The following is a 19,320-nucleotide window of genomic DNA, read 5'->3' on the forward strand; positions in this document are numbered from 1 at the left end:
ATAGGATATGAAGAGTGAAAGATGTTAAAAATACATAATAAATAAAACACTGACGTTGACTCCAGCAGTTGCAGTAGTTCTGAGCGCTTCAGTAAACCCTCTGTGACAAAAAGCACAAAAGGCACATGATCCAGATAAGCCAGAGGACACACTGCTGCATCTGAACAAACAAAAACACATTAAGCCACATTTTAAAATAGCTGGGACACTACTTGGCCGTAGCATAGAATATCATGAATATAATATCTATAATACTGATACCGATAATACTGAAAACAAATATCATGCTGTGAGAAGAGCAGTGCAAAACAATACTCAACTAGGATTTTTCATATTTGACAAAAAAATGAGTACATTCCCAAACAAGGACTTTAAGTAGAGGTATAGAAAAAGCTGTTCAAAGGGCTGAGTAACTTATATAAGTTGAGCAATTAAAAAAAAAAAGAACTAAACATGATCAACAAATTTGGAACCAAGGGAAAAACGTTTTATTAATTAACACATTTAAAAATATAGGTAATTGAGAAATCATGTACATCTACAAATGTAAATGTATATTTAAAATGTACAGCAAATGTAACTTGTTACTAAACACATCTGTGCATAACCCTAATCCTGTGATTCTGTGTGTGTGTGTGAGAGAGAGAGAGAGAGAGAGAGGAAATGAGAGACCTGTATCTGGTGAGTCTGTGCAGAAGCAGATGTAGTTAACATTGTTCTGGGAACAGACGATGCTAATGGTAGAGTGGCACAAAGCATCGAACTCCATAACCACAGAGAACCTCCTCCAGGGAAAATCAACCCCAATGTGCTGACTGCAAACTATCAAACACCTACTGCAAGAGAGACTGAAAAAATAAAACCACACACACCTGCATATTTACACCTTATAAAACCACTGGGCTATTTTTGATGTTTAACCTTTGCTGTTTGAGCATTTACCTACTATGTAAATATTTGATCTAAAAAAAGCTTTCTACTACTGTTTGTGTTATAAGTGCTAATTTGAAAAACAGTCAAATTTCATTGTTCATGATGGGGTTCAAGCTCCGCTCCAGATGACTGTCTGTGAGTTTGGTGTGGATTGGCAACTCGAAAGTATCCATAGGTGTGTGTGTGAGTGACTGTGTTTCGCCCTGTGAAAGATCTCCACCTTGTGCCCAGTGATTCCGGGTGATTCTTTCAAATACAAAATGTATTTAAGGGCAATGAGTAATAAATGTTTATAACTACGTCTGAGATGTGCGTTTCTGTTAACTAATCACATGTATCAACACCCTTTGGTCAAAACAACCTCTTGTCAAAAATCTCCCCATCCAACCTTTAAAAGGTTGCTGCAAATATTTAACCCAGTAGTGGAAATAATGGAAACCTCTTAACTTAATCATATCCATCTGATGCTGACATGTGTTACATCCATTCTGTGGTTTATTTTTTTCTAGCCATGTGCTTTGTGATGTTGTGGTTTTCTACCCACATGCTTTGTGGAGTGCCAGTGTTTTCCCACATTTGGGCACAGAGGAGTTATACAGGTCCAGATTGTGTGACTCTCATCGACAAAAAGTTGTCTAACTGACAAGAGTATCGCCTATGAGACGGGCTCCTCTGGAATCAACATTGTAAGTTTTATCGTTGGTCTCTATCAGGGCTGACAATCTGGATAATAGCTTGTTTTAAACATTGTGGTTTGACACTGAGCTTGGGTCTTGGTCAGGAAAATATTCCTGATTCAGCTATGCTGACAAGTCCTGGTTCCAAAAAGAAAAAAGTTCCAAGTCCTGTGTTCTGCCCATCTCCTATTATACCCATAACATCGTTCTACTGCTTTAGCCCGTTTCTCAGCGGTTCTACACAAATTAGTTCCTGCTGCCCAGGGCATAACAACAGCACCCACTGTTGCCCAGGACGTTGTAGTAGTGCCCCATATGCAGGACATAGTGGGAGGGCGTTACTCAGTGAGACCGCCTTTCCACAAGCCTCAAGGATTGCATCCTGTGTTTACATTTGAAATTACAGATGTCTTACTTTTTACTAGTCAGTCTTATGAATGTTTTATACAATGATAAAACATGATAAACAAACTCAAAATAACTATTCACACATATATTTTGCCTAGTCGCTCTGGCAACAGACACCCAATATGGTACTACATTTAAATAAGACTACACTTATAAAGGTTTATAAGTGGTTTAAAGCCTGTTTATTAAATGGGCAGTGATTAGATTAACACTTTAAAATCATTAATAATCATTTTTTAACACAGAGATAGGAAGTGTGAGAGTGACCTCTTTATTGTCTAATACCTAAAGTGTCAGAGAACAGAATATATGAAGAAAGAATAAGCTAAAAAAATCTGATAATGTGAATTTTGTCATTTCACATGTTAAGGTACACCACATTATCACAAATGTACAAAAAATGAGACTCGTTCATTACTTTTTAACCAAAATATGTTAACCTATTAACAAATACGTGATGACTGATAGAGAAGACAATGTAAAGTCGGTATCTATCAAGATCTGAGGTTTACCATTGTAGATGTATGAGGGTTCACTCTTGCCATTTCAATCTGTGTTATAACGGATTATTAATTAATATTAATGTATTAACAACATAATTAATATTTATAAGTGTAGTCTTATTCTAAATTGGTACCATGATGTGCTAAACAGTTGCTAAAACACACACATACCTGCATATAACGCTGCTGCTCTCCACTTTGCTCTTGCCTTCTTTTGGTAGTATTGCAGTAACAGAGCTTCCTAAAATTCCTTAATACACAAAAACTTTAGTCAGTACCTGCACATCCAGACATAATTTTAAATGTTATTTTGATGTTTTTCAGATGTATTCCAACTGCTGTGCTGGAAAGACAAACTGACAGAACTAAATTCATTTTATAATTTTTGCTTTAAGAAAAAACTAAACAATTTAATGTAATATTTCACAACAATTGATTATCCCTGGCTACAGGCACAGTACAGCAAATCCCCAACTGTACGACAAAAATGTTTCCATACAGCTTTGTCTGCCAAAGGTTTGGGTGAGTTCTACAATTATGAAAATACAGATTCCAGAAATAATGTGCAGATAACACAAAATAATAATAAATAAGAAAATTCTATGATAAACATATTATATGACCTTCAGATATCCAGGTCTAAGAGAACACTGGCTCACCTGGTACTTGATTGAGAGCTGTCACTAGCACTGTCCTCACATGTTCCATAGCTGTTACAACCAGAACCTGCTCTCACAAACATAACCACTTCACTAATACTCATATAACCCCTGGCAAAAATTACGAAATTACCACTCTTGGAGGATGTTTTTCAATTGTTTAATTTTGTAGAAAAAAAAAATCACAGATATGCCACAAAACTTTTTTCCAGAATTCCAACCTTCTGGCTTTAAGAAACAATAAATATAATTGTTGTAGTAAGTCACAATTAGTTTCTTTTTTAAATCAATTAGAGAAAAAAATATGGAATCACCTTATTCTGAGGAAAATATTATGGAATCATGAGAAAAGCATTACACAATTAGCACATTGTTGCACCTAGTTTTTCTAACAGCTTGAATTTTCTGAGGCATGGACTGAACTAAAGACGAGCAGTATTCTTGATCAATCCATCTCATTGCTGTTGCCAGATCATTGCCATTGCTCTTTGTCATTGCCCATTTCCTTCAATTTCCACCAGATATTTTCAACTGGATTGAGATCTGGACTATATGCAGGCCATGCTATTAATATTATATGTCTTTCTTGAAAGTTTTCACATTCTTTACCCTATGACAAGATGCATTATCATCTTGAAAAATGAAGTTATCGTCACCAAACATCCTTTTTCCAACTGATGGAATAAGAAAAATATCAATGTAGACTTTGGTATTTATTGGAGATGTAATGACTGCCATCTCCTCGTTTTTAACTGACATGCAGAGCCATATAACCAATTACTGTGGAAATGTACATGTATTCTTCAGGCAGGCATCTTCATAAATTTAATTGAACTGGCATCAAACAAAATTTCCAGCTTTATCACCTTGCCCAATGCAGGATGGAAATTCATTACTGAAGATCACTTTCATCCAGTCACCAACATTCAATGATTGCTTGTCTTTAGCCCACTGTAACCTTGTTCTTTTCTGTTTCAGTGTGAATGATGGTTTCGTTTGGCTTTTCTGTATGTAAATGCCATTTGTTTTAAGCGATTTCTTACAGTACAGTCACAGACACTGGCTGCAATTTCTGCCCACTTATTTCACATTTGTTTTGTTGTGTGTTTTCTGTTTTTAAGGCATGTTTCTTAAGTTTTCTAGACACTTTTATGTCTTCCCATTTTGTTTGAACCTGGCCCACATTTTAGACACAGCTGACTGGGAACAACATCTTTTGTAACATTCCATGATAATTTATTTTCTTGAAAAATTGTATAATCGTCTCCCTTGTTTCAACTGGCATCTCCTGTGTTGGAGCCATGATTCATGCCAATTGGATTTGTGCAACAGCTCTCCAAGGTGTGAGCACTATTTTTTAACTGAAGACTAATTAGAAGATTTATTCTGATGCAGGTGTTTGTTTTAGAACTTCATAATACAGAATCATGCCATAATATATTCCTCAGAATTTATTGCTTCCATATTTTTTTTCCTCTACTTGATCTAAAAAACAATTTTGACTGAATTCAACAATATTTATTTATTTATATATAATATTTATTATTGTCTCTTAAAGTCAGAAGGTTGGAATTATGAAAATAGAAAATTTTGTGACATGTCTCTGTGATTTATTTTTTCTACAAATTTAAACATTTGAAAAAATATCCTCCAAGAGTGATGATTCCATTATTTTTGTCAGGGGTTGTAGATGAAGCCATCACACAAGGGTAGACAAAAGTAAAATTCGCATTGACCATTTGGGCCAACAAGCCAATGTACCGAGGCCAAAATTAAGAATGTGTGTAGTTTTTCAAAATATGTTAACCATGTGTGTCAACATACTTGCTTAGTTACTTAAAAGTGAAACTTGCTTTTTCACAGAATAGCAAGTTGCAATGAAGATTTTTATCATTCAATCCCACAAACTCACCTCCATCTTCGTAAGGCTTTGATAAATCACCCCTCTGATTTTTGAAGAAGGCAGCACTATAACAGCACTTGTGTCAAAAATCCTTTTAGAATTCATACTTAAGCCACATATTTCAAGGTCTTCCACTTGACCCTGAATCAAATTGTTTTTCCTTTTCTGTAGATGTCATTTGCTGATTTGCCTTTATTGCCAATAAATCCAAATTGCATAAAGTAGCCATCAAGGCAGACAACAAAGAATTTATGCTGTTGCAAAATGTTGCAGAGAAAGTTTAGTTACATCTTAACCTCCCAATCCTAACCCCCTACAATGAAATCCTCAATAAATAAATAAAAATAATGAAAACAATAATTCAACAGCTGATCCCAAGCATCCATTTCAACAAAAATGCTGGACAAGTCAAGTAGAGTAAAAGTAAAAGTAAACAGATTTTCAATGAGGGAACATGCAAATAGTGAAAACATATTCTACTATTTTGTTCTAATGGGATACTCACTGTGTTGGATGTGTTTTTCTGGAGGAAGGAGTTAGTTTGCTCCTGCAGATACACTAGCCTGTGTCTTTGCCCTTCCTCCTTCATCTGACTTAAGTAAAGCAACACCTGTAGCTTCCTCAGCAGCTCTTTCAGTACTCCCAACGTACATGAGGACAACATTTCTTCCAGGTAATCTCACACACACACACACACACACACACACACACACACACACACACACACACACACACTAAGCCAATTTGCACAGCTCAGAAAAAATATGCACTTAAAAGTCCAGGGGCCGGTTGCACAAAACACCTTAAGTTATGATTTTCCTTAAAGTCAAAGTTAAGGTTTCCTTAAAATTAGACCCAGAGCAAGAAGAGGAGCCATCTGCACACAGAGTGGTCCGGACTTTCCTGGGGCCCAATGCAAAAAACTCTGAGCCAAAATGTGACCCTTTTTACCGTTGCACCTGAAACTCTTGACCTTAAAAAATAAATAAACAGTTTTAACATAAATGCTGACTTGGATGCTGGAGGGCTGATAACAAAGTTAATTGTTTGATTCTGTAACAGCTGCAGTCCTTAAGGTGGAACAGGAGAAAAAGAAGCAAACGTAGCTGTTTATTCTGCAGATTTGTGTCACCTTAAGGTGATCAACAAAAACTTCAAATATGCTGATGTTAGTGTGATTGTGTGAATATAGCGGTAGCATTTATGGTGGAACTAAAATTTCTAAGAACTCAACTTAGCACTTGGAAATAACTATTTTTTAAGGTGGTATGAAATAATAAGCAACTTTTAGACTGTACTGATGTGTTTGGGGAAGTTTAAATGAGTACTAGACCGTATAAAAACATTTAGGCCATTTCACTTTTCAGCTTCAAAGTTTTATTAACGACATCCTGGCACTGCAAGGCTTTTCAGGTCATTGAGTGCAGCTGCGCAGTGCTTGCCATCTCTAAATATATTCCCTCGGCTATGTACGTAGACTATTATTTATTAACAATCCAAACTTGAGAAGAACATTCACATGTTTACCTGACAGCTGTTCCTGCATCTCAGTCTCATTGTGTCTTTTTTCCTCTTTTCATTTATTAAAGGATAATTTCTCTTCATCTTCTGATTATACACACACTCTCACTAACTTGAAACGGAGTGTTTATAGAAGCATGTAGAGACATAAGTAGAAGTACAAAAGAACTCAAAAAGTGAGTTTTGCATGATATGTACCCTTTAAAATGTTCATTTATGTATTTAAGGTTTTTTCCTTATCTTTGTCTTGTCTTATCCTTTAAGAAACCCCTTAAAGTTTGTTAAACTGTTGGACAAAACATCTTAGCAACCAAATTAAGGAAAACCACTTACGGTACCTCTGATACTGTCTTAACAACATGACTGAGTTTATGGTGATAAATGAACGTATCCCAAGGAGAGTGTTCCATGATCGGGGGAAACCCACAGGAAACGCTAAATGATGAGCAGCTCATTTTATATTATAGATTTGATCGGCAGTCAAGGCATGATTTGTTAAATCAGCTTGAGTTGGATGACACTACTTTGCGCAGCTATGCTCTTCCTGCTGTAATGCAGTTAATGACTGCTCTCCGATTTCATGCTACAGGATCCAGTCAGTAATAGGCGAGGTAGCTCATGTCCACAACTAAACAGTGTGCCGCATCATTCCCCAAGTACCAAATGCCCTCGCCAGTCTGCTGAAGTATGTTAGCTGGTAGAAGAGAGGCGATAACTGGTATCACAGTGAGTGCATATAAACAATGGTTTTCATGGAAACAATAGAATTTTACTCCCGTAAAAAAATATGTTAGTGCAGTAAATACATACCTTAACATATTTCCTTATGTAACACCCTTAGGCAAATCCTTCAGCTAAGTAGAAATGAAAACTTGGGAGTCATACTTAAGACGAAAACTTCAGGTGTTTTGTGCAACCAGCCCCAGGATCTTGCTTCCCTACAATCTTTAAGTAGCCTTAGATATTTCTGTGTTTAAATAAATTGTTGATAAATAATACATGTTACATGTTAAATTTGTGTTTTGATATCCACTTAACAAAAAAAATAACAAGTAACAAAAAATGTGATGTCATTAAGTGAATTACCAAAAAGGTTTTCCACTATTTATTTATCATTTGATTGGTATCTCACTATAGGAAAACAGTTCCCATGTCACCGACCCTGGAAATGTCAGCTAACAGAGCAATTACAGCAGTGATGAAGGAGAACCTGCTACCTGCTGTTCTTCATGCCCAGCAAACGATTTCTTAGTCAGACAGCTGTGTCCACTGCTACAGCATGCTCTACTCATCCACATGCCCAAGAAGGAGAGAAGTACCATTTTGTCTGGGCATTTGTCTAGGCCAGCTGTCCAGATGCCAACTATACTCAAATAGAACGTCTTCAAACTCAAGACAAGCAGGAAAGTTTTCTGAAAGTCTCCACAACATATGGCCAGATACAAAGGGAAAATAAGAGGGTACAGGGTATTTTTTCATTCATTCATTATCTGTAACCACTTATCCAGTTCAGAGTCACAGTGGGTCCAGAGCCTACCTAGAATCATTAGGCGCAAGGTGGGAACACACCCTGACAGGGTATTTTTGATAGGAAAATTTTCCCTGCTTGTTCAGCCCCCACAAAGCATGCCCTCTCCAAACCCTGCATGTCAAGAGGAGATCAAGTGTTGCTGGGACAAACTGATGTCCCAAAACGTTCAGGTTACTGGATTTTCCAAACTTTTCCCCGCTTCTCCCAGCAACCAATGGTTGAGTCCTTGGTAGCCCACCATCTTCAACCGGATAGGAGGACAGCCCTATCTAGGGGTGTACAATATGACGTCTACTGAACTAAAACCAAAATAATTTGTTATTACATACATGAGATCTCTTCCTTGCAAAAATAAAAAAAACAAAACTGTGCCATGAAGCCTTAAGAGCCGACAAACACACACTTTAAAACAATACAACATGTTTCTGTAAAGATGACTTGCAAAACAAAAAGAAAAACAACCATTTAAAATAAAGTAAAGTAAGCAGTTGATCTCTGCTATGGCTGTGTAGCTTGGGCTCTCAGATTTACCCAAACGTGAATCAAGTCTGTAGGCCAATCAGGGGTGATGCTCAACCAAGGAGGCTGGGAAGCAACCATGCTTCAGCAGACACGCATCGCGAGAGATGATGCAGACAGTTTTATATGGCAACAGCAATCAAAATAATAAATACGTTTTCAAAGCGTAGATCCCTAGGTCTGCCCTTTCCCTACTGAGACCATTTAGAGGGGAGTAAAGGAGGCGACCTCACTCTACAGCCAATCAGGGAAAGCTCCTTCCTTCCAACGCGTCTGGCCTTAAAGGGGACGAGCAAGATTTTTGAAGATTCCAAAAAAAGATTTCAAAGAAGACTCCAAGTTCAATTTAGAAAAGTGCCTAAAATGTTTTGTTGTTTTGAACATATTTTGACCACTGAAGATTAATTTCAATATCTTTAAAAATTCTGAAGGCTTTTCAGTATTATTACATCATAAAATTGCCTCTGGTTTATTCACTACCTCAATATTTGATTATGTACTTTCAGGTGGAAAATGGAAAATGTTAAGAGATTAAAAACCAGCATGAAAAATAATTGTGATAAAATCAAGATCGTGATCCTGAAAAAAAAATTGTGATAATGTATTTTTGCCATATCGCCCACCCCTAGCTCTATCATCCAAACTCTCCCTCTGAGATAAGATGCCGTGATTCCAAGCTTACATTTTTCAGAAGATTTAGAAGCTCCTCCACTGACGGCTAGACCTATCAACATTTTGTCACTCTCCATGCCTACCTGGTGCTGCTACTAGAAGAGCTGGGGGCTCAGATGGACACTAAATACGTCAAGCTTGAAAATATGTGGGAGAAAACCTCTAGGGTGTCTGACACCATGCTCTGCACCTTTCATAGCACTATCATGAAGTCAATGTGCTATGAGCTTGGTTTTAGTGGTGAGTGAGGGGGCTCTCTGATTTGTGAAAGAAACTGGGCATTCTTGATGCTCCAGTCATCAATTTGGGGCTGTTTGGTCCTGCTATAACAGACATGAGGCAGAAGTGCAACACTCACAGGCAGAAGGGTAAGGCCTTCTATCTATGCCTCTCTAAGAAATCAGCTCCACACCCAACATACTCACACTGAAGCCTCTGCCTTCCTCCAAGAAGCCTGCCATCCCATGGCAAACTAATTCTTGGACACAACACCCTCTACCACAGCTGCTCCTCAAACAGATTCTCCACCACATATACAGAGAGCTAGCCCTTCCTACATGTATGCTGTCTCTCAGCCACAGACCACCCAACACTTCTTCCTTGGGAAGAGATGGGAACACACCGTTGTCGCAGCCAACAGCACTTCCATGCCCCTGATTTGGCTCCATTACACCAGAGCATCCTCCAATGAAATAAATGAGAACATGTTGTGTCATGGCAATGCCATATGTCCTATCATACAATTCATGCCTTGCCATAGAGAGAGTTACCCCCCATCAGTTCTTTTCAAGGCATGGTTCAAGAGGGGGGAAGCAACCCAATAAGTGCACCAAACACATTATCTGTACTCAGCAAAAGTTCTGTCCAAAGCACACACAATAGCTTAATATGTACACCAAGGCCAATTCTACTCGCCAAGAATGCAAAACTGATTTCAGCCATCCAAAAAGCAGCCAATAAACATGTCATTCCCGATTGGCCCTGCAGAGGGCAACACGCCCCTTCTGCTAGGTACGACCAAGACCCGTCCTAGCTCTTTCTGAAGCCTGTCACGCATGGCAGTTTAGCCCTGGGTCCTTTCCATTTATAATAGGATACACTCTGCAGTTCATTCATCCTCCTGCATTTAGAAGCATCACAAACACAGGCTGTGGGAGCCTGCACATAGGCTAGAGATGAAAATTTGCTCCATTTAAATTCACAAGCTTGCATGCCAAATTCTCTTTGGAGCAGATAGTGTTTTAGCTTGCTGCATGGAACTCTTGTGCCAGGCCACATGAATGTCAGGTTGGTTTTCCTCTCCAGGGGCAGTACACTTCACAGAGATTAGACATTGCATCCACACAAAAAATATGCACTTCCTTCTTCTTCTCAGTGACAGATGGCTATGTGCCTCTGGGAGTATACACTCACATGCTCACCCCTCGCAAAAAAAACTACTCTATGCACTACCACCTGAGTCTCCTACCAGCCTTTTGCTCAATGACAGATCTGTTTTTCTTTTTATAGGATCTGTTAGATCAAGGCAGAGCGTTCTCCACCATTAAGGTGTATTTGGTTGCAATTTTAGCATATCACTGGGGTTAAACAAGAGCAAAGAGAAAATAGGCAAGCCTAGTTTAGCCGGACCACCATTAGCCATATATCCATTGTCACATAAGTGTTTATGGCATTTCAAAAATAGGAAATCCCAAAATACATACCCTTGTCATTGTTAGGTCTACAGACGTTTTGGTGTTTCATATCTATGTCTTTGTTTACAATAATAACAAACTAAGCAACGTTTTTACCAGACAGCAACAAGATAACATTTACGTTTTGAACATTTCTAAAACCAAGCACCTTAACATTTTATTAACCAAGAAATCTACACTTTATAAAGGAACGGGGCATCACTGGGAACTAGATATTTATTACTGACTTACATTTCTATAAGGGTCTGACTGATAAAACTGTGCTCTAACAAATTCACAGTCTCGTTTATTTTGAATAACACCTCATTCTGGTGTTCTGGCTTTTATAATCCGGAGATTTTGCCCGTTTTTGTGCAAAGATAAACAAAAAACTGTGCAGATGTAATTTACTCATCAGAAAGTCAGTAACGGTGAGATGTACCCCTGTATTTGTGCCGTTATAGGAATCGACAAGATGACGTTTTTTTTAAATATATAGTAGAAAACTATGGAGCCCCTAAAGTCTCATGGTGGAAAAATATTATTTAGAGATTTAATTCCCTCAGTTTAGTAATCTGTTCCTTCAATTTAGTAATCTGTTCCTTCAATTTAGTAATCCGTTCCCTCAACTTAATAATTCTTCCCTCAGTTTAACAATATTTTTCAGACAGACATGACACAGGCTATGCGTTAGGACACTTGTTTGATCTCTCCTGTCCATTAAGTCTCTAAATAATATTTATCCACCATGAGATTTTAGAGGCTCCGTAGAAAGCAAAAGAAATATTCTCCAGTCATAAAAAAGAGACTATGATAAATATTACCTCAACAAAGTAAAACACTGAGCTGCACTGCGGTGGATGGAGGACCTACAGTGTTGAAGCGGCACGAGTGTGTCCCAATTCAGCTCTGCACTCTCTGACCCCTTAAACATACATTTTTTTAGATCCCAAAAAGAGTACTTGTCCAGGGAAATTAGGAGCTCTGGTTACCGCCGAACAGTTCCAAATTTAGTCGACGAATGAAATATGGCTGAACTAACAACAGACAGTGTAGTGGCACCACCTTAAGCTCTGGCTGTGAAATACGGCTGAATTAACAGTTCCTACTCATGCATTCACATTTCAACATTAGGAGTCACTCAGTCAGTAAGCGCCTCTTCTAGGCCAGTCCAGCAAAAATACCTACACTTACCTAACCTGGCTTTCATGCCTAAGGTTAATGATACAGCATACATGTGTTCAGATATAGGGATGGTTCTAATAGAGGAACAATTACTTCTTCAGGGGTTTGGGTGATGGAAATAAGTGAAATTGTGTAGGGTCTTTGTACAAGAGTACAGTGAAATGTGACCAAATGAAACACACACACACATCTGTGATTAAGGGCAGTAGGCAGTCTCCCTTGGCGCCCAGGGAGCATTTTAAGGGCTAAGTGCTTTAATCAAGGACACTTCAGCTATGGATGTTCCTGTTGGTTGTGAGGATTGCACCAGCAACCTTCCATTCCCATGCCAACTCAAATTATTAGGCAATGGATGCCCCCAAGCTAGCTGGTCACTAGCTGGTCATCACTGCACACATGAATTAGATTTTGTTGCCTGAATAAAGAGGAGCCTTCCCCGGCTCATATAGCTCCAAGTGTAGGCACTTCTCATCAGGTGTGACAGTTCCTGAAACAGTATAACCTAATGCTAGGATGGATTGGGACTGAGATGTTTCCCCCTTGACTACTTTATCTCATATTCACTTTTCTTTTGTATCCAGGCTTCTCTTGACAGCGCTGTAAATTTGGAACCACTCATTCTCCTTATTCTATCTTTTCTTGCACCACATCGTACGTAGACCAATTTGCAAAGCAAGCAATAAGGTCAGTTAAGTATATATGTGATGCATCCAGTGGTGGACAAAGTACACAAACCTTATATTTGATTTAGATCTCCACTTGAATAAAATACAAAAGTATTTACCTTCAAATGTAAAGTAGAATCAAAAGTAAAAGTACCATGACAATTTTTGTAACAAGAGTTTAGTGTCACTCTTGGTTCCCAAATCTTTCAAGATTGTCATTAATTGGTTCAAGTTGCTCAAGTGATGAAATATTAACTCCTCTACACTACACTCCCTAATAGTGCATGTTAAAGATTCATAAAACTAATATCACAATGCCACTACATGGGGTTGAAATTCGGCCCTAGTGTTTTGGCGGTATAACTGCAGAGCAACACCGACACCAATGCACAAGTATACATTTTCACAATGGCACAGGACACCTGTGCAGGTTATGCATTGAGTCAACACAAGCATAAAGCATAAATTGGCCTTTAGTGTGTTCTCTGCATCAGAATAGTTTTTTATACTCATATAGGAAAACTAGTTAAGATACGGGGGGTGGTTTTGTTTTTGCTCCCCCTATTTGGTAGGGAGGGGGAGGTTTCCTACCCTACTCCAAAAGTTTTCCCTATTACAGGTATGTAAAGCATCACAATGATTTTAAAGCTGTAAATTTTAAGTAAAAATATTAAGTTAATATTTTTATATTTATATTTATATAAATAATAGTGTTCCTTGCAGAGAGTACCTTGAGCTATTTCTGCTATTCTGAGATTTTGCTGCAATTATTTCTGCATTTCTGACTTTTTGCCATACTTATTTTGTCTTTTGAACTTGTTTATTTCTCTGTACTGATTTTTTGGTTTTGCTTCATGTGTTGTATTTAATAAATCTCCAACTGACTTTCACCCTTGCTGAGTCATTTGTAACATCTACACATCCATAAACCGTGTATATGAATGAACAGTAGTTACTGATGAAACAAATACAATTTTTTAATTCATAATGGTTCTAAGAACTGAAAGTGATTAGTTACAGTCACAAATTCACACTACAATTTATATATAAAAAAAAGTCTGCCTTTGGTATTATTGGTTTCAGGCGGAGAAAAATTTTCAGTAGTTTTAGCACTGCGACTATGTTCATCTCCTAGCAACAGTGCCGTGCGGAGAGCTCAGCAGGGAGATTTGTTCACACATTATGGTCTTATTCAAACACAAACCAAAAGGAACAGCATATTTTCATAATATAGTGAAGTAAAAAGTAAGATATTTGACTTAAAAATGTAGTGAAGTTAAAGTAAAAAGTTGCCCAAAATGGACATACTTCAGTACAGATACACTTAAAAAGTACTTAAGTACCGTAACAAATTACATTTATTTTGTTAATGTCCACCACTGGATGTATCTCATCTCACCACACTTCACTAAAGAACAGCATGCTTCAAGAATTGCTGCGTATGCTTAGACAGGGGGCTGGTGCTGTGTGTGCCATAAGTCATTTCATGCTTAGTCACACAGGATGCATTTCCCCATACTGAGATACCTCAATCTTAACAACCAGATCATGCAGGCAAAATTGGATTTGTCCATAATGTCTCTGTATGTTGCATCTGTATATTTGAACTGAAGCTACAAGTCTCTAGTTAAAAAACATGGAAGCTTTTTTGATCTATTGTTAAGAAAACCATTGTGGGTACCACCAGTGTGGTATATAAAGTAAAAAGGACTTTGAAAAGTCAGTCTTTTTACCGATTGCTGTGTTGAGGTTACATTTTAGCAGCAGTTCCTTCACAGTCACCAGAATCTGAAGCAGAGCCATTTCATTATATAAGCTCTCTCTGCCTAAAATGTACACACAAACGCATTACAGTTATCTGGCTAGAACAATCATATATATGCACAAAAGTGAACTGCCTAGTGATCTAAATGTATATAATTGAAAAAATATGACTTGTGAACATGTAAAACATTTTTAAGTGAAAATAAGTAAAAATATAATTTCAATCTAGACATTTAAAGGCTAAACCTTCTGCTGCAATTAACACTGTTTATTTATAAACACTTGTTAGACTACTATAACATATGGGAAACATAGTGCAAGTGTTTCCATGGCTCTGACCAAGGATGAGCAGCTTCTCCTGCTGTTTGAGGGAGTAACTAACGTCTTCAGATGTTAAGAATTTGAAGTCTTTACAGCTCAGAGCATTTGCATCCAACTCACACACTCTGCTCAAGGATGGCAGAGCCAAAGCATGCAGCTCATAATATGCAAACCTCTCTGTCTCTAGAAGAGAGTGAACAAAGTTGCAGAATAAAAATAATCAGAGCACATATCAGTGATCTACAGGAGAGAGACAAAAGACCTACTCATACAGAACTCAGCATTAAACACATTAAAAACAGCCAAGATACACATCAGAAACGCTCAAAGTGCTACAGTGCACACCACAAAGAAAAACACATATCTCCAAAATAGTAATTTTATAGAAGGAATTAAGCCATTTTATTATTCAATGGAGGTCATTGTAAAAACATTTTTATTCCAAGCAATCTTGGAGCAGTTTTATTGGTTCATTCATTATGTAATTTACAGCCAATGTGAAGGACAGCTGCTATTTTTAAATTATTTAAACTAAAAGTGCACAAAAATGGAGATACATGTTTTTTGGACAGTGACAAAACGCATGAATGCACTGTAACCTATATAATGCATGGTTTAATTTCACAATATTTTACCTGTTGCCTGTATATATATGGTTTTGCTGAAGGCTCTTTCTGTAATATGAAGATTTGCCTCATTGCTCTTAAACTTTTCTGAAGATTGTATATTTAAACCTTCTGTGTGTTTTCCCATTGATTTTTGTGTAGAATCTGCCAATGAAAAAACAGTCTATTGGTACACTCAGTACATCAGCACACCAAAACAAAGGCTAGAAAAATTAGTTCATGATGCGTTCAGAACACTTCCTCAAAACATCTTCCCAATGTTATTAATTATACTAAAACGCAAGAAAACTGGGTTATAAATTATAACTTATGATAGTCATAAAATGCGATGGTCTAGAAAGCCTCTGGGTATTTTGATGATGATGACGATTATGATATGATAGGTGATAAACTATAGTTAAAATAGTGAGCTTCTGGCATGATTTTGTATAAGTAGGTTTATTAGGCTGTGTCAAGCACAATCTAACTAACATCATTTTTAAGAAAACAGGAAAATGGGGTGAGAGTCTAACTGGAAGCAATTTTGCAGGCTAATTTTGTCATTCAGACCTTTAGAAACTATGATAATAAACGTATACAAATTCTAAGTACAAAGTCCTATTAGATATGATGGGCTATATGTATTGTACTACACTGGATCAAACAACACATTCAATCTTTTACCCTGTTGCATCTTCTGTAGAACAGGACTTCTCTGTTGGGTTCTTAACCTCATAAATGAAGATAAAGGGTCCATGTCCTCTTGAGATTCAGAGAGAGAATTAATCTGTTGGCTGTTTCTTAATCCTGCAAGTCTAGGCACATTGTCTTTACGAACAGAGGCTGTGAACACGAAGCTGTCACCTGGTTTTTGCTGTGAAGGCATAACCTGGCAACCCTCTGCGCCTTCTGGAGGGCCTAAACTGTTTGAAATTTGGAACAGTGTCCCTTCATGAGTGTCTGAAAATATCTGAGTAGCTAAGAGTGTTATAGGTTTAATTAGAAAGTTATCTCCTCTTTGTTCAGGCTTGCTGTCAGAGAGACACTCTGGAGTACCACTACGAGTAAATGAAGGCATCCCACTTTGAATGTCTTTTGATAGATATTTGTTAACAGCTTTTGAGTCTTTTTCTGTTTTTCTGTTCTTAGAAAAGGTATTTTGCTTTTGAAAGGTTTTCTCCAGAAGACTGAACTTTACATCTTTTCCTTCCTGCATACAGATGGGCAAAGAAGTCACTGTAGTTGTGCTCTGGATAGATACCTCACTTACTGCGGAAAGAATTGCCCAGAATATAGACAAAATAATAAAGAGAAAAATAAAAACAATCAACATCACCAATTACAAATCATATTCATCATATTTATGATCATAATAATTTCTAAACCTTAATGTATTTTCTTTGCAAATTCATCTGTTCTAGGTAACACTGGTGCACAATCACATAATCAAGGTAGAGCAACCAACATTTTGCCACCGGACATCACACAACAGCACCAGAATCTCAGATGAAAACAAATACCAATTATTTAGCCAAGCCATTCCCTTTCCACCCTTTAAGGTGGAATGGAAAATATGACTCAGAAAGTAACTTTAGCCTTGAGGCTGCATTTAGGGTCTCATAGGCCATCTTATTTTTTCTGTTCAATTTTAAAAGTAATGCTATTGTTACACTGTTTTTAACATTAAGAAAGACACATTTAACTAAAACACTGTGTAAACACACTAAATGAAAAAGGAAAGCCTGATGAGGAAAGATAGAGAAGTGCCAGTAAAAGCAGGCTTTCTCAGTCTGTCATCATGCCACACATCAGAGGAGGCACTCAGCTGGCCAGCAAAGCTCATCAAGTTGAGTTCAGAGCCATCTCAGAGGCTTTCAGCAGCACTTAGTGTTCTTCATGTCAGAAAAGCAAGTGCAGTGTTGATTAATGTTTTCTCTCTCCCACGTGAGGCGTTTTTTGCTAATATTACCTCAGTGGAGGTAATTTGGACAGTAGCTTTCTTATGAAATTTTGCCATTTGCACACACAATGCTTTGTGGTAAATCACTGTCTTGTATCTTGGGAAGGGCAAAACAAACGCAGGGAGGGTCACATTTTGCACAGGGCAGGATTAACATGTATGTGCACCCTTCCTGAGATTAAAAACAACGGTCTGAGAAAAGCACAACACAGTGGGTATTTTGGCTTCTTTTTTTCTACTTGAGGCAGACTATAACATTATGTCCAAAAATCGTTGTTTGTTGCTATTTTCATGTTTAAATGTCAGATATTTCATCTTTAAAGATCAATATTAAAAGACAAATAAATCATGACATGACCAGGCATGCAACAGTAAGGACATGAGCCAGTGCTGATGTCTTATACCAGTGCTGATGCCAATCTATAATTCTGAAATTGTAAACAACAGTTACAAATGGATAAGGAGAGAACAAACAAAACAAATAAATACCCACACAACTAAAAGGAAAAATAACCTACCAATAGTTTCTTCAAATGTTCTCAGCAATTCTAAAATATAAAACAGAGTAGTATATACATTTTCAAACATTTTGTTACTTTAATTTGAAAATAAATTAATCATTTACCATTTTTCTTGACACATTTTGAAAATGTCATTTGCCTTTTACGTTATGTTAATATTTCATATTTAACAAAAAAAAATTGGAAAGCAACCATTTTCAAGTCACTAGTTAGGAGATATTAACTGAAGAACACTTTTTCAATACATTACCTTGGAGTAATGACAGTGGTGATTTATATATCTGTCAGTACTCACTGTCTATCTGAAGGGCAGAGAGCTGTGTGAATTTCTCAGCTGCATCTTCTGCTGTATCAGGAACTGGCAGTTTCTCCAAGATCATGGGCTCTATACAATTCCAGTGGCTGAGGTTTTGTATCAGGATGCTGAATGTGTCCAGGCCCTGTTTGTCTATGATATGAGTTTGTCTCTCAGCCTTCAGCAATGAGAACAACTCTGGAACATGTTGACTTCTAACTGGAGGACAGGATATATGTGGTTCTGCAACAACATAACAAAGAAATAATCCCAAGATCCTGCAGAGATGCTACCTCTTACACCACCATGCCACACAAGATGGAGTGTTCATTCATTCATTGTCTAACTGCTTGTCCAGTTCAGGGTCGCGGTGGGTCCGGAGCCTTTAGTGCTTTAATAATCTTTATAAATGTTTAGTGACATCTGTAGCTACATGACAGAATTACATACAAGATACTTTATGTGCAACAGCACTGCCTCATCTTGGCATGTTGGCCTGTGTGTCTCTGCTCTTTCATATGGAAGCCCATTTCAGAAACAGAGCTTCCATAGGTATTATGGTGTAGTTAGCCCCAAGTACTTTGTGTACTTGTGTACAATAAAATGTTAAATGGTGATTTCACATTTCTCACATCAGCAGTAATATACAACCAAGATAATAAAAGTAATAATAAAGTATTAATTCCAGACAATGTTTTTGTTATTTTTTTTTTTTTTATCTCATTGGTGCTGCTTTTTATTTAACGTTAACCCTCATCTCAGCAAGCATTTAATGTCTGTGCTCTTGATTCTGCTCGCCAGATACCTCTTTGGACATACACATTTCAACTGTATTAATTAGTCAGTTACTAAGAACAAATCATCTTCTCGGCCACCCTGGTAGGTGATCCAACAAAATGTAATCTATTGTTTGTTGATTTGCTCTAGTGTCAACTTTGCTGTGGCTTAGCGTAAATACGTTTGCTATAACCAATAATTATGGAAAGCTGCTTTGTGACAATTCCA

The 19,320-nt window shown here is 37.4% G+C and overlaps 1 protein-coding gene across 6 annotated transcripts in view; it reads right to left on the reverse strand.

Annotated features, from left to right (window-relative positions):
* The window catches only part of LOC136677040 (protein shortage in chiasmata 1 ortholog-like), a 46,321-nt gene that overhangs the window by 20,145 nt on the left and 6,856 nt on the right, over window positions 1–19,320 (reverse strand). For 4 of the 6 annotated variants that reach the window (XM_066654399.1, XM_066654397.1, XM_066654401.1 and 1 more), the window contains exons 12-22: window positions 18,316–18,558; window positions 18,018–18,047; window positions 16,224–16,808; window positions 15,570–15,704; window positions 14,953–15,117; window positions 14,583–14,675; window positions 5,589–5,761; window positions 3,181–3,247; window positions 2,693–2,771; window positions 673–848; window positions 55–160 (exon numbers count right to left, since the gene is read on the reverse strand). In XM_066654399.1, the coding sequence (XP_066510496.1) occupies window positions 55–160; window positions 673–848; window positions 2,693–2,771; window positions 3,181–3,247; window positions 5,589–5,761; window positions 14,583–14,675; window positions 14,953–15,117; window positions 15,570–15,704; window positions 16,224–16,808; window positions 18,018–18,047; window positions 18,316–18,558 (1,852 nt within the window). The remainder of the gene's footprint in view (window positions 1–54; window positions 161–672; window positions 849–2,692; window positions 2,772–3,180; window positions 3,248–5,588; window positions 5,762–14,582; window positions 14,676–14,952; window positions 15,118–15,569; window positions 15,705–16,223; window positions 16,809–18,017; window positions 18,048–18,315; window positions 18,559–19,320) is intronic. The other 2 variants (XM_066654398.1, XM_066654400.1) reach the window with 2 other exon arrangements.

The sequence above is a fragment of the Hoplias malabaricus genome, chromosome X2, assembly GCF_029633855.1.
Source record: "Hoplias malabaricus isolate fHopMal1 chromosome X2, fHopMal1.hap1, whole genome shotgun sequence".
Taxonomy (NCBI): Eukaryota; Metazoa; Chordata; class Actinopteri; order Characiformes; family Erythrinidae; genus Hoplias; species Hoplias malabaricus.